Below are 13,320 nucleotides of genomic sequence, written 5' to 3'. Positions count from 1 at the left end.
GAGCCGTGTGTGCTTGGTCAACCTTAACCTAACAGTTACATTTAAATTTTTTAATGAAGGCATGCATTTACATTACATTTAGACAAGAGGGAATTCGATCAAGGTTCATAAACGAATGAGTTCCTGATCACCGTGTCGCTATAATAGGGGAACCAGTCCCTGAACAGGGTGGCGTAGAAGGTGTACCAGGGGTAGAACATGTCTCTCTGACGGGTCGCCCCAGCTTTTATGATCTGCAGAGCAGCTTCTGTGGCGGGATAGGCGGTCATGCTGATGTGACCCCTGCAGTGAGCACAACACTATCATGCAAGTATAGCACAAAACCATCAAGCAAGTATAGCACAACACCATCACGCAAGTATAGCACAAAACCATTAAGCAAGTATAGCACAACACCATCAAGCAAGTATAACACAACACCATCAAGCAAGTATAGCACAAAACCATCAAGCAAGTATAGCACAACACCATCAAGCAAGTATAGCACAAACCCATCAAGCAAGTATAGCACAAACCCACCAAGCAAGTATAGCACAAAACCATCACGCAAGTATAGCACAAAACCATCATGCAAGTATAGCACAAAACCATCACGCAAGTATAGCACAAAACCATCACGCAAGTATAGCACAAAACCATCAAGCAAGTATAGCACAAAACCATCACGCAAGTATAGCACAAAACCATCAAGCAAGTATAGCACAAAACCATCACGCAAGTATAGCACAAAATGATCACACAAGTGTAGCAGCGTTCGTACATGGGAGCTCATTTCAATCGCTTATTTTTCTCCACTTTTTTCCTTTCCTTGTTCCGGACCTGGAAATCGATCGAGGTCCACCATCTTTAAGGACATTCCAACCCTTTAAATTATCCTTCTCAGAGCTAGTAGAAGTTATAAACTCTCAATCTTTCCTTTGAGTGAGAAAACATGAGTGCATCCTTTGTGGAAGTATTTTTTCGAGAAGCCTGACGTATAAGTGATTGACCTGTGGATCCACTTCTCCCCATCTGCCACGTCTGCAAATGACTTGGCTTCAAAATGACGTTTGAAGGAGCAAGGACATCCTCCATTCGCCTAATTCACGTTTTCATGATTTCCCCCATCTTCATTTCTTTTTCATGCCATTTTGTCCTAGCCTCTCCCAATGGGAGGAGCTAGAAGTAGATAAAAGAGCAAAAAAAACTAGATAAGAATATGCGATTGGAATGAGCCTTTAGTGTGTGTCCGCTACAGAATGCAACCCCCGGGGAAGCAAAAAGAGTGATTAGTTCCACTGGTGAGGAGGACGTTGGTCTGTAGTTTAGCAGGCGGATTGTGCCTTGTTTTGTATTGCAGCCAGCAAAGGATGTGGTTTGAAACCGGCAAGTGACCCAACCCTGTCACCCAAGGACAAGGACCTACAGTCCTAGACTAAATGACATTTTGAATGGAGATTCTCCATACAAAACTCTATTTACTTCGGGTCTAAGCGTCATCCGCATCTGTGAAACTAGCCCGTGAAGACAGTGAAAGCTGTAACAGGGCTCACCTGACTTTCTCCATGGCAGACTCAGTGTCGATCAGCCCGAGGGTGCAGATGGTCAGGGACACGTTGGTCCTCTGCATGGCCAGCTCGTGACGCAGTGTCCCGAAGAACCCGTTCACCGCAAACTTGGTGGCAGAGTAGGGTGCCACAAACGGTGTGCACATTTTTCCTGGAGAGGCGAGTCAGTCCCTGGTCATGAAATGACCTGAGTTCAAGCTAACCGCTCAGGGAGAAGGGACCTGGTACTCACCCAACATTGAGGACACGACGACAACAGCTCCTCCACTCTGCTTCAGGGCGGGCAAAGCTGCTGTTGTCATCTGCATATAGCTGAGAAAATTCACCTACAGCCGAGAAGAACAGGACTGCGACAACCAACCCATAACCATTTAAGGCAGCTGTCACCAACCCTGTCCCTGGAGATCTAACCACCCGGTAGGTTTTCACTCCAATCCCAAAAAAATACACCGCATTCAACAGCTAGAGATCTCGTCAAGCTGCTGATTAGTACACTCGGTTGTGCCAAATTTAGGGAAAACCTACGGGATGGTAGCTCTGCAGAAAAAGAATTGGTGACTTGTGCTTTAAAGTATGACATCACAAATGTGATCAGATTGGTCTTCACCGAACATTCTAATGCTGATGTCACAATCACTACCGGTAACTGAAAGCAATGGAGTTCTAGAACACAGACTAGAAAATGAATGTAAAAAAATTCCAAAAAAACCTACTCTTCAAAGGGTTAAATAAAGCAGTGCAGTGACTACCTGTATGAAGCATCTAAACACTAACATATTAAAAAGAAAGAATAACAGTATACACAGGATTAACACCTGCAGGGACAAATAGCAATTATTTGGTTCTTGGAAAATACATCAGGCCTGCTGGTAGGTACCTGAAGCAGCCATCGGGTATGCTCCACACCTCCATCCCACATTGCATAGGCGCTAGATCCCACGTGATTCAGCACAAGGTAGTCCAGTCCCCCTGCAGGCCCCCAATGCAAGCCAAAGAGTCTGTGAGTCTGTTAGGCTTCCTGCTTTCCATACAGTGCATGTAACAAGGGGAGATGACCCTCTGCGAATCAACAAACAAACGAGTCACTTTCACACAGACCACCGGACAAAATGAACGGGGTGCGGATCCTAAAAATCAGTGCAAGGTAAGAAAGTGGAGGCACTCCAGGGCAAAAAATTTTTTGCAGAGCTGCACAATTACAGTGTGCCCACACACAGTATTATGCCAGATAACATGCTCTCTGTTCCCCCAAATGACTGGGCTCACCCATCCGGGCCCGTTCACCAAACACGGCTGTGCTCGCATTTCTGTGCTTCTCCCGGTGCTGTTGGCTGCCACTTACCCAGTTTGTCCACAGCAAACCGGGCCACTCGGGCTGGATCAGAGTGGTTTGCCATGTCCCCCGGTACGTAGAAGGCTCTCGGTGCTCCCAAACCCGCGCACGTCTCTGCCACCTACCGAATGTAAATTACTGTCTACGAGCCCTGGGAATGGCACACAATGATTTAACGGCACCATAAACTAGGGGACCTTCCACAAATCACAAGCCACGGCTGGCTGTATATTCTTCCCTAAATAAGTGTAAAGAACATGCGGCTAGTCATGTTTTGCTCTGAGAAATGTTTTGAGAGACTTCACACGGGACACACCCACTGAACATACATAATGAATTGCCACGTGTCAACTTCAGCTCTCTAATTAGACAAAGAGGGGCTATAAGAAAACCCCAAAACAGGAATAATACGCACAATAATAGTAATACTGTATTAATGTAGCATTAGCAGTATATAGCAGTTACAGTATGTTGAAACGCTACATTTTTAAACTATTTCTTTTTTTTTTCTTTTTTTCCTTCACACATCAACACTTGGGCGTCTTGAATTCTCCCTCACACACCAGGACCCCCGAAATATAAAAAAAATCACACGGAGACACTGACCTGTCGCAGGGCGCTCTCTCTCCGCGCCGTGATGACGATTTGGGCGCCATAGCGGGCAAAATGGTACGCCATCTGCTCCCCGATTCCCGCACTGGCACCCGTCACCAGCACCCTGGTCCCCCGCAAGGAGCCTGAGGATGGTCACTGATTCATTACGCAACATCACACTCACTCTTTGTGAATTGTAGCTTATTGGGGGCGAAATTAGCCCAGGCAGTGAGAGCGGTCGTCTGGCGGTCGGAGGGTTGCCGGTTCGATCCCGCCCTGGGTGTGTCGAAGTGTCCCTGAGCAAGACACCTAACCCACAAATGCTCCTGACATGCTGGTTGGTGCCTTGCATGGCAGCCAATCGCCGTTGATGTATGTGTGTATCAATGGGTGAATGGGAAGCATCAATTGTACAGCGCTTTTTTACCATTTACATTGTTTGCTCCTCCTGACCCCGAACTGTGATGCTGGTAATAGCTCAACAAATGAAAAATCTGCACTGAATAAAATAAGATTAATATCATAGCATTTGCTTTCATTGGTTATTTAAATACAACTGCTAAAAAGGTACTTTTCATTCAAAGGAAAATGGTTTTCTGCAACAATCCAAAAAGCAATTCAAACAAAGTAGAACATGAGAGGATGACAGGAAAAGACCCTACACTGTTCAGAGCATCTGATATAAGATTAGAGGAGTGAAAAGGGTCTTTCTTAAATTTCAGATAAGGGTCTGAAGAGTGATTGAATAAAGACCCAGGTGGCTGATGGTCTTTCTGAGTTCTGACTTTGTAACCGTTGCACATGAAAACTCAAGGTCTCTTCCAGTCAATAACGCATGTGTACTTGATATGTTTTCAAAGAGCTGCCTTTGATCCGAATGTGCTTTTATTCGGTCTGATGCGAATATCAGGGGCTTTAGAATTTATCGCGGGGAACGTGCTAAAGCTTCCATTTATCTCAGTTTCTCTTGAATGCAAAGAGCCGCTTCATTAGAATAATGATGAGAATGCACGCTGAATAAATGATGTCTAGGCGGAAAGACAACTTCAAGCTGCCTCTCGCCGAACTGCTTACATCAGCCAGTATAAAGCCCAAATCAATTAACCCATGAGCATGTAAAACACATTATCCTTCTATTGTATTTAAGACCACTTAAATCACTTACATATGTAAAGTGCTCTAACCCAAAGGCCATTAAAGCACTGCTTAACCTTGCGTGAGAGTCTGCGCTTGTGTACGTGTGTGTGGGTGTGTACTGCATATAAAACAAGAATTTGGCACTTTTCAGGATTTGACCACACAGTCTCTCGCTCCTTACAAACATTAACTTTTGTACTCTCTGAACGCATTTTCATAATCAGAGAAAACTATACACATCCACAAAATAAAGAAAAAACTTGGAATATTTTGTACTTCCTTTTTTTGTATTTAACCAAACTGAAGAACTGGAAAAGAAGGAAGGAATAATGTCAGCCAAGAGGCCAGCTACAACATCGACAGTTTCAAAGTTCACTGGTTTCAATGGGAGAAACCCCCCCAGTCTCTTCAACACTACACAGCTTTGGGAGAGCAGTGACAGACCGTGAGACTTTCTGGGAGATGTTTTCTAATGAGGTTAAAGTTGAGCTCTTCGGCCTAAAAGCAGAGCACTGTTTTTGACGAGAACCAAACACCGTCCCTAATGTCAAGCATGGTTGGGTTTCTGTGCCTTTGTTTTGGTGCATTAAGGCTAATCCCAACCATAAATAATGCTTAACAAGCATAAAATCAAATTTGTCTTTGAAATCCTATTCTGTTTACCCATAACATAGAATGCCTCAACTACACAAAATGTTTGGGATGTAGCTCTTTGGTCTGATACATCATTGCATTAACCCATGTGTAGTAAAAAAATGCCTTCACTAAACCCCTAAAATAAAGCAGCTTAATTGAATTTTAAACCCCAAATCTGTTTTGCATGAAGAAACAACCCGTCACTCATCACAAACTTTGTCCTCGAATTTCAAGTTGAAAAAAGATCATTTAGGAGGTTTTCTCTGCTGTTAAACATAGTGGCGGGTCAATTTTGACCCTTAAGACAACACAAGGGTTAAAAAAAAATCTGAGCGCTATATTGATCAGACATGGAAAACATGGGTTAGATTTAGGTGGCCCATTCGGACCGGTGCCAATTGTCACGATTATTTCAATTGTGGCTGATTGAGTCACGCTGGGACAGTAGGTTTCAGCCATGTATGAATGACTTCCGGTTTATGGTAGTGTTTCAGTGTTGAGGCAGTTTTAGGTTTCCCTTTTTCATTGCTCTCTAGCGACCCCTGCTGGTCAAACGGCCACCCCAGGTCTGCCTGCCAAAGCTGTACAATAAGCAAATTCATCTGACATGTTGCAGAGAAACCACGGATGCTACACAGTACACCAGTGATCATAAAATCATGGTCCTCTGGGCTGAGAACTACTGGTTTTCCACCTGAGAGTCTGGTATAAAGTCTGGCCACTAATTGTTCAGTTAATTACCTGGGAGAAAAGAAAACCAGGGCTGGATTTTGATTTGAGGGCCATATTGGATTTTCCCTGAAATACACCCTTCTCGAATTGGCCACAGGGATTGCCATATTAATTGTCTTTTTTTTTTTAAAGAGAGAGATGAATATGAGCATAAACCATGTCTACATTATACAACCCACTGCACCATCCATGCTGTCAATGTGAGATCAATTAAATTTAAATTAAATTTTCCAAATGAAAACAGGACACTGACACTGAATTTTAAAACTGGACAACAAGCAGACGCAGCACTCTGAGAGTTCCAACATGTTTTCACTTTCGTGTGGATTAAATTACTTATCTTACTATTTCTAGTCCAAATTCCTCTGTTCACCCTAGATTTAGAATAGGAATTAAAATGTTTCACTATAAAGCATACAAACACGCGTATAGCTTAAAAAATATGATAGAGAGTGTAATTACTATTTAAATAGATTACATTTTTCTTTTTGTGCCACATGTGGTAAGTCCAGGGGATATAAAATAAAAATCCGACCATGTGTTCCTTCTACCAATGACATGAACTCTACCCATCTGATTTCACTAACTGGTTCTACCCCGTGGCCGAAGAACGGTTCTAATTAGCAAATCCAGGTGATTAGAACATAATACTGGGTAATACTTGTACTTTTTGAACCTGGATTTTTCACCTCTGTTTTGTCCATAGTGGTAAGAATAGCCTACTTCAGAGTGACAAAACAACAACAACAACAACAACAACAACAACAGCAACAGTGAAGCATTTTTGTGACAATACACGTTTTGGGCGTACAACGTGATCACTCACCTGCATCGAAGGTCTCCCTCAAAATGATTGACAGCAGAACAGCCCCAAAAACAGTGATCATTACGACTTTAGAAAGAAACTTCATTGTCATTTCTCTGGAAAATAAACCATTCGATGTTCAGAATTTGGCAGTAGCCTAGCCACTATCTGGGCCAAACAGATGAATGTCCACAGCCTGGGTTAGTGTCTGCGCCCATCTGGCCACTCCTCCTGTTATATATACAGTAATTATACGTGAATGAATAGCAAAGTATTCTCATACCCAAAAATAGAATAAGAATTCTGTGTCGCCAGAGGCCGTTCTTGTATCAAACAAAAGTTTGTTGTATCCCTCAAATTGACATAATGGGAGCAAATGGACCATTCACTGGAAAAATAGGAATGCAAAAATGGATTAATCTGCCTTTTTTTAAGGTTTGATTTGCTGTAGAGTGGTGAAATTGTAGTTATATTTGTTTATTTATTTTGAACTGGTGATTGTTGCTAAGGTATGGGCAATATTGAATTTTGACTGGTGGAGGTTTAAACTCAAACCCGAGATCATGTAATCATGCTTTGCTCCCTTGCTGCGAAGTCTGCACATTTGAAATTATGAACGTGCGTTGGACTCTTTGGTAAACTGTAACAGGTTGAAGAAATGACCTTGTAGCCATACATTATGATATGTATTGGTTTTGCGAACAAGACAATGGGGGGATTATGAGTTAAAATCACACTCAGTACTACACACTTGTACAGCAGCCAATCAAATTGACGAATGTGTATACTGCCACCACCAAGATGTCTGATACATGAGGACTTTAACGTTCTCCATTTTGACGCCTTGAAGCTAATTGAAGATAATTACAGTTTAACAATTTTGAGCGAATTGTATTTCAAGACTAAAATAGGTATCACAAAAACTTGCCACATAGAGAATTTGTTTCGGTTACAGCATTGGTTTCACGAAGTTATTCGTCTGTTCTTATGTTTGAGTTTTTGCAAGCACGATACCACCAACGGAAACTACCCATTTGTCCCTTGTCCAGTTATAGAGTTCCGACTACTCGTAGAGTATTGCTGAAACTATGCAGTTCCGGCATGACGGAACTCCACAGATAAAGCCTTCAATGGCGGTCAAAAAATAATAATAATGTATGAGCGTAAGATAAGAAAGTCCAGGTGCTTCATTCGTTTTTACCGACAAAAATTGCATTAATTTCACATTTGTCGGTGATAAAATAAAACCAATCTGCTGTTGTTGCAAAAATATATTTACATAACGTCAGACGTGACGTCATTTAAAAACAAAACTTTATTGTCAACCCCCTTATAATTACACATTCGGTTGTCCTTGTCAATGAAGCTTGGCTGTTTGGCTGTCTGACATTACAACATTCTGGCTGTACAACTCGCAAATATTTTACTAATTGAGAGTATTCAAACTCTAAATTAGTGTTAGCTAGCTTTGTCTTCGTTCGTGACATGGCGGCCAAGATTCTCCCTGTAGTAAAGTAAGTGTTTCCCGGCCTATTTTCTGAGGGCTGTCTGTCCTCTGCTTGTGCATTTCAAGTGATGGTTGTATGAGATGTATTACCATACATACTAACGATGTTTAAAACACCTTTTAAACATGAAGTTAGCCATTCTCCCTCTCATAGTCACAACATACAAATGCCCTTTATCTGTATCTAGATAGCAAAGGTAGGAAAGCCGTAAATGCAATACGATATGCTACATTGCTAGTTAATGCTACGCAGTTAGCCATAGAACTAGCTTGTATGATAGGGAAAAAAGCCATAGCAAGCTAGCCAATAGCCACCATGGTGGCCGGTTCCTGTAAGGAATACCTTATGAAATGTACCGTGGCAGACACTGACCGGTTGTTACAGTGTACTAGCTACAAACAACGTGACTGCTGCGAGATAACTTAACTTGGATTTTATGTTAATGGCGTTTTGTCATTGATGGATAGCGGGCTAGCTATCCATTTTCAGTCCTGTAAAGTAGCTAACGTTATCTAACTTGCACAAGCGCATGACGAATTCATGATTCTGTATATTCCTGTGTTTATATGACGTTATTTTGTCAATCCATCAACCATTTATTTTATTTAAACTTTATTTAACCAGGGTAGTCGCATCTACCATGACTTATGGGCATCCTTATGAATTGATGCAATTGCTTTTGGTGAAGGAAAACGCACGCTTTACTGAGGGCACCATTTACTACTACATGCTTATTTTATTTGTTTTTGCAGGTTGGTCACTAAGGTGACTGTAGCGGGTGGAGCTCTGTATGTAGCCTATGACACGGGGCTTCTAGGAGGAAGTGAGGAAGGTTCAGTGGTCCTCACCAAAGCTAAAGCCGCTATTCCCCCTGCCGTGGACGAGTGGATGAAGTACTTTGGTTTGGAGGTAATTGCGTCAGTTACTGTTATCAGTAAGACGTTACAGACGTTAACATTGGCATAACCGGCAGAATGGTTTCGTGTTGTGGGAATCGTATTTTTGTGATAGAACTGCAGGCTTCTCACGAAACCATGGAAATTCCCACCTGTCTTCTGCAAGAGCGCTTTGGACTAAGTGTAAACTGGAGGCGACTCGGCAATTGATTTATTTGCTGTACACATGAACGACAGGGGTTGATAACTATTTCCAAGGCAACCTTTTTTCACCTCGCCGTTTATTAGCTTGAGATGTATATTAAAGGTATATTTACGTTATCTTATGCTGCGTTAGACATGCTGTATTGACACCGGTCTGCTTTTGTAGATGTAATAGCTATACAACCCAGTTAGGGCCTTGTATATTGTCAGGTTCAGACCAATGTGTGTTCTATATTGAATAGCTATTGCTGTCTCAGGGAGGTTTAGCTGTCATGGTTGGATTAGTCAAGGTTTACTGTAAATATGTTTATGGTTTATGTATCATTTCAGCTTCCTGCTCCCCCTAAAATTGAATTCTCTCCCACTGAATCATGGAACTCAGGTAAGAGCAAAATAATAGCATCTGGACAGTACTAGTGCACAAATTCTCAAAAAGTGACTTCAAAATGACCTCATTCTTAACACTTTTATTCCAGGAGTGCAAAAATCCATAGCCGCTCTGTCGGTCGCGCCAACCAGAGTGTGCGAAGTCACCAATCAAGGCATCCAGTATGTGAAAAATATTACCAAGTGAACCCCAACACCCCAAACTCAGAAGACATCAGTGTATCGAGTTTCCATTTTGAATGGGTGAAAAGGTTCTTCTCCACTATCGTCAAAACTTCAGGATAAAAAAGGCACAGGTGTCCTCAAAGGTTGGGAAGGAAAGAGATTGTACGTTTGCCCTCACATAAAGATTCCTTGATTGATTTAGACACTTTGTATTTCCCGTGAGAAATGGAGCCTGGGTGTAAATAATGAGAAATATGCACTCGTCTGTCCAGCGACAACGCTTTTCTCCTGCTGAGGTCTGGGCATGAGAAAATCCAGCACTGAGCATGCGGCTGTCTTGAAGATATTTACGGCTACATACTGCTTGGGGGGTGAAAACAGCAAACGAACAAACCTAAGAGTGAAAGAGCAGGGCCTTGCAGGCAGACGAGGATCGATATGTGTGACACACCTCACAGGGACGTTGCGTGCTTTTTAAGTGGAGTGCATCGTTTGGTCATCCTGTCATATTATTTATTTCTGATATTTTACTGGTTTTGGCTTGGAATCTGTTCTTCGCCCTTGTACCAATAACATCTTTTATACAGAAAAAAAAGCTGTATTTTTTGTATATAACCAAATTCCACCCTTTACCAGTTGACACGTTCAAAAATAAATATCATGCCAGACAATTTGTGTCTAATGTGATCTGTTTTGTATTCATTGGAGACATAATGAAGCATTTTTGGTGAAGGAACCTTGTATACTGTTTTCAGTTATACACTTAATGTGGTTGCACATTACATGCAGTCCATAAGTATTTGGACAGTGGTACGATTTCTGTTATTTTGGCTCTACTCCAGCACATTGGATTTGCAATGAAACAATGCTTAGGAGGATAAAGGTGGAGACTGTGATCTTTAATTTGAGGGTATTACATCCATTGCTGGTGATCCATGTAGGAATTGCCTACATTTTATACATATGTGCCTGAGACCAAAAGCAGTTTGACAGTTGGCTTTTCAGGTGTTTCTGTGTAGTCTAGTTTCATATATTCAGTTGCTTCCTTAGTGCAAGTACAAGCCCAATTCCAAAAAGGGATGCTTTGTAAAATGGAAATAAAAACAGAATGCAATGATTTGCAAATCTCATGAACCCATATTTCATTCAGAATAGATCGTAGAAAACATATCAAATATTTAAATTGAGAAAATGTACCATTTTAAGGAAAAAATAAAGTAATTTAGAATTTGATGGCAGCAACACGTCTCAAAAAATTTGGGACGGGGGCAATAAAAGGCTGGAAAAGTAAGTAGTACTAAAAAGCAAGTAACATTTTGCAATTAGGTTAATTGGCAACAGGCCAGTAACATGATTGGGTATAAAAAGGGCATCTTAGAGAGGCAGAATCTCTCAGAAGTAAAGCTCGGCAGAGGATCACCAATCTGTGAAAGACTGCGTCTACTAATTGTGGAAAAATTTCAGAATAATATTCCTCAACGTAAAATTGCGAAGACTTCGAAAATCTCATCATCTACAGTACATAATATAATCAAAAGATGAAGAGAATCTGGAGAAATTTCTGTGCGCAAGGGACAAGGCCGAAAACCAATACTGGATGCCCGTGATCTTCGGGTCCTCAGACAGCACTGCATTAAAAACAGGCATGATTCTGTCACAGAAATCACTGCATGGGCTCAGGATCACTTCCGGAAATCATTGTCTGTGAACACAGTTCGCCGTGCCATCCACAAATGTAAGTTAAAGCTCTATCATACAAAGAAGAAGCCATATGTGAACACGATCCAGAAACGCCATCGTCTTCTCTGGGCCAAAGCTCATTTAAAATGGACTGAGGCAAAGTGGTCAGACGAATAAAAATTTGAAATTGTTTTTGGAAACCATGGATGCCGCGTTCTCCGGACTAAAGATGAGAGGGATCATCCGGCTTGTTATCAGCGCTCAGTACAAAAGCCTGCATCTCTGATGGTATGGGGGTGCATTAGTGCCTATGGAATGGGCAGCTTGCACATCTGGAAAGGCACCATCAATTCTGAAAGGTATATAGAGGTTTTAGAGCAACACATGCTCCCATCTAGACAACGTCTTTTTCAGGTAAGGCCTTGCATATTCCAGCAAGACAATGCTAAACCACATACTGCATCTATTACAACAGCATGGCTTCGGAGAAGAAGAGTCCGGGTGCTGAACTGGCCTGCCTGCAGTCCAGACCTTTCACCAATTGAAAACATTTGGCACATTATGAAATGAAAAATAAGACAAAGAAGACCCAGGACTGTTGAGCAGCTAGAATCCTATATCAGACTAGAATGGGACAACATTCCTCTCCCAAAACTCCAGCAACTGGTCTCCTCAGTTCCCAGACATTTACGGACTGTTGTTAAAAGAAGAGGGGATGCTACACAGTGGTAAACATGGCCCTGTCCCAACTGTTTTGAGACGTGTTGCGGCCATCAAATTCAAAATTACCTTATTTTTTCCTTAAAATGGTACAATTTCTCAGTTCAAATATTTGATATGTTTTCTATGTTCTATTCTGAATAAAATATGGGTTTATGAGATTTGCAAATCATTGCATTCTGTTTTTATTTACATTTTACAAAGCGTCCCAACTGTTTTGGAATTGGGCTTGTATAAGAACGCCTTCAGTATCTTCATTCCTAGCTTTTGATTGCCTTTGGAATCTCTTATTGGTGTTTGTCAACAAGACGACCATTGTTATGCAAAAAAAAAAAAAGTCAGAGACCTATGCCAATCTATAGGCTTACCGAAACAAACGGTTTGGACCATCTAAGCAGTAGATGTCACAGAATCAGTTTCAATGAAAAAATGCACAGGCTAAAAAGTTAATCAAAATTGTCCATAATAAGTCCAAAAATAACACTTTATGAATAATTAAGCTTTAGTAAATGCCAACAAGATGCCAGATATGCCACACTCATGTCATTAATGCTTACAGTTCCTGGAAACTTGTAAACAACATGTCACAGAATACGCCAGATACCGTTGTCGATAAATACACATTTTTGTTGCAATGAGTGCCTTTACCCACAGAAGAATGTCTGCACTTAACAATGTTCTTGGAAAAACGACAACCCTCAACGTAAGAGACGGCACAAAAATAACTAAGTGAAGACCACAATGTTGCAATGTCATATGGGAAATTGTGTAGAATAATGTGCCGTGCGAAAATTATAGCCACAGTGGGGCGCTGAATCTTAACTTTGAATGGGGTGGACAATTTTGTTCCTTTTATATTTGTCCTTGCTATATTTGTGTATGTTTACATGTCCGTAGGCCTATTGTTTCTTTATATTTTCAGAATTTATTTTGGAACCATGGGATTAAGTAGATGGCGGCACGGATGGTGCAGTGG

The 13,320-nt window shown here is 41.5% G+C and overlaps 2 protein-coding genes across 2 annotated transcripts in view; one reads left to right on the top strand and one right to left on the bottom strand.

Moving 5' to 3' along the window:
- The window catches only part of hsd11b1la (hydroxysteroid (11-beta) dehydrogenase 1-like a), a 7,106-nt gene extending 210 nt beyond the window's left edge, over positions 1–6,896 (bottom strand). Inside the window, exons 1-7 of the mRNA XM_061237837.1 lie at positions 6,806–6,896; positions 3,487–3,617; positions 2,890–3,001; positions 2,425–2,516; positions 1,780–1,873; positions 1,533–1,698; positions 1–282 (exon numbers count right to left, since the gene is read on the bottom strand). The exon at positions 1–282 is cut by the window's left edge and continues 210 nt beyond it. Coding sequence (XP_061093821.1) covers positions 99–282; positions 1,533–1,698; positions 1,780–1,873; positions 2,425–2,516; positions 2,890–3,001; positions 3,487–3,617; positions 6,806–6,896 — 870 coding nt within the window. The 3' untranslated portion in view covers positions 1–98. The remainder of the gene's footprint in view (positions 283–1,532; positions 1,699–1,779; positions 1,874–2,424; positions 2,517–2,889; positions 3,002–3,486; positions 3,618–6,805) is intronic.
- A 1,205-nt stretch (positions 6,897–8,101) lies between these two features.
- micos13 (mitochondrial contact site and cristae organizing system subunit 13) lies at positions 8,102–10,615 on the top strand. Its single transcript, XM_061240505.1, has 4 exons — positions 8,102–8,298; positions 9,045–9,201; positions 9,723–9,774; positions 9,869–10,615. Exons 1-4 carry the CDS (start codon positions 8,270–8,272, stop codon positions 9,964–9,966), a joined length of 336 nt encoding a protein of 111 aa, XP_061096489.1. The 5' UTR covers positions 8,102–8,269; the 3' UTR covers positions 9,967–10,615.
- The last annotated feature ends 2,705 nt before the right edge of the window (positions 10,616–13,320 follow it).

Source organism: Conger conger, chromosome 4 (genome assembly GCF_963514075.1).
Source record: "Conger conger chromosome 4, fConCon1.1, whole genome shotgun sequence".
Classification (NCBI taxonomy): domain Eukaryota; kingdom Metazoa; phylum Chordata; class Actinopteri; order Anguilliformes; family Congridae; genus Conger; species Conger conger.
This window is presented reverse-complemented; position numbering and strand designations above follow the sequence as displayed.

Excerpts from the sequence above, each read along its gene's own strand:
- micos13 (XM_061240505.1), top strand. The coding sequence starts at position 8,270 with ATGGCGGCCAAGATTCTCCCTGTAGTAAA. Across the intron at positions 8,299-9,044 it reads AAGATTCTCCCTGTAGTAAA|GTTGGTCACTAAGGTGACTG; the intron begins GTAAGTGTTTCC and ends TTGTTTTTGCAG. Across the intron at positions 9,202-9,722 it reads TGAAGTACTTTGGTTTGGAG|CTTCCTGCTCCCCCTAAAAT; the intron begins GTAATTGCGTCA and ends GTATCATTTCAG.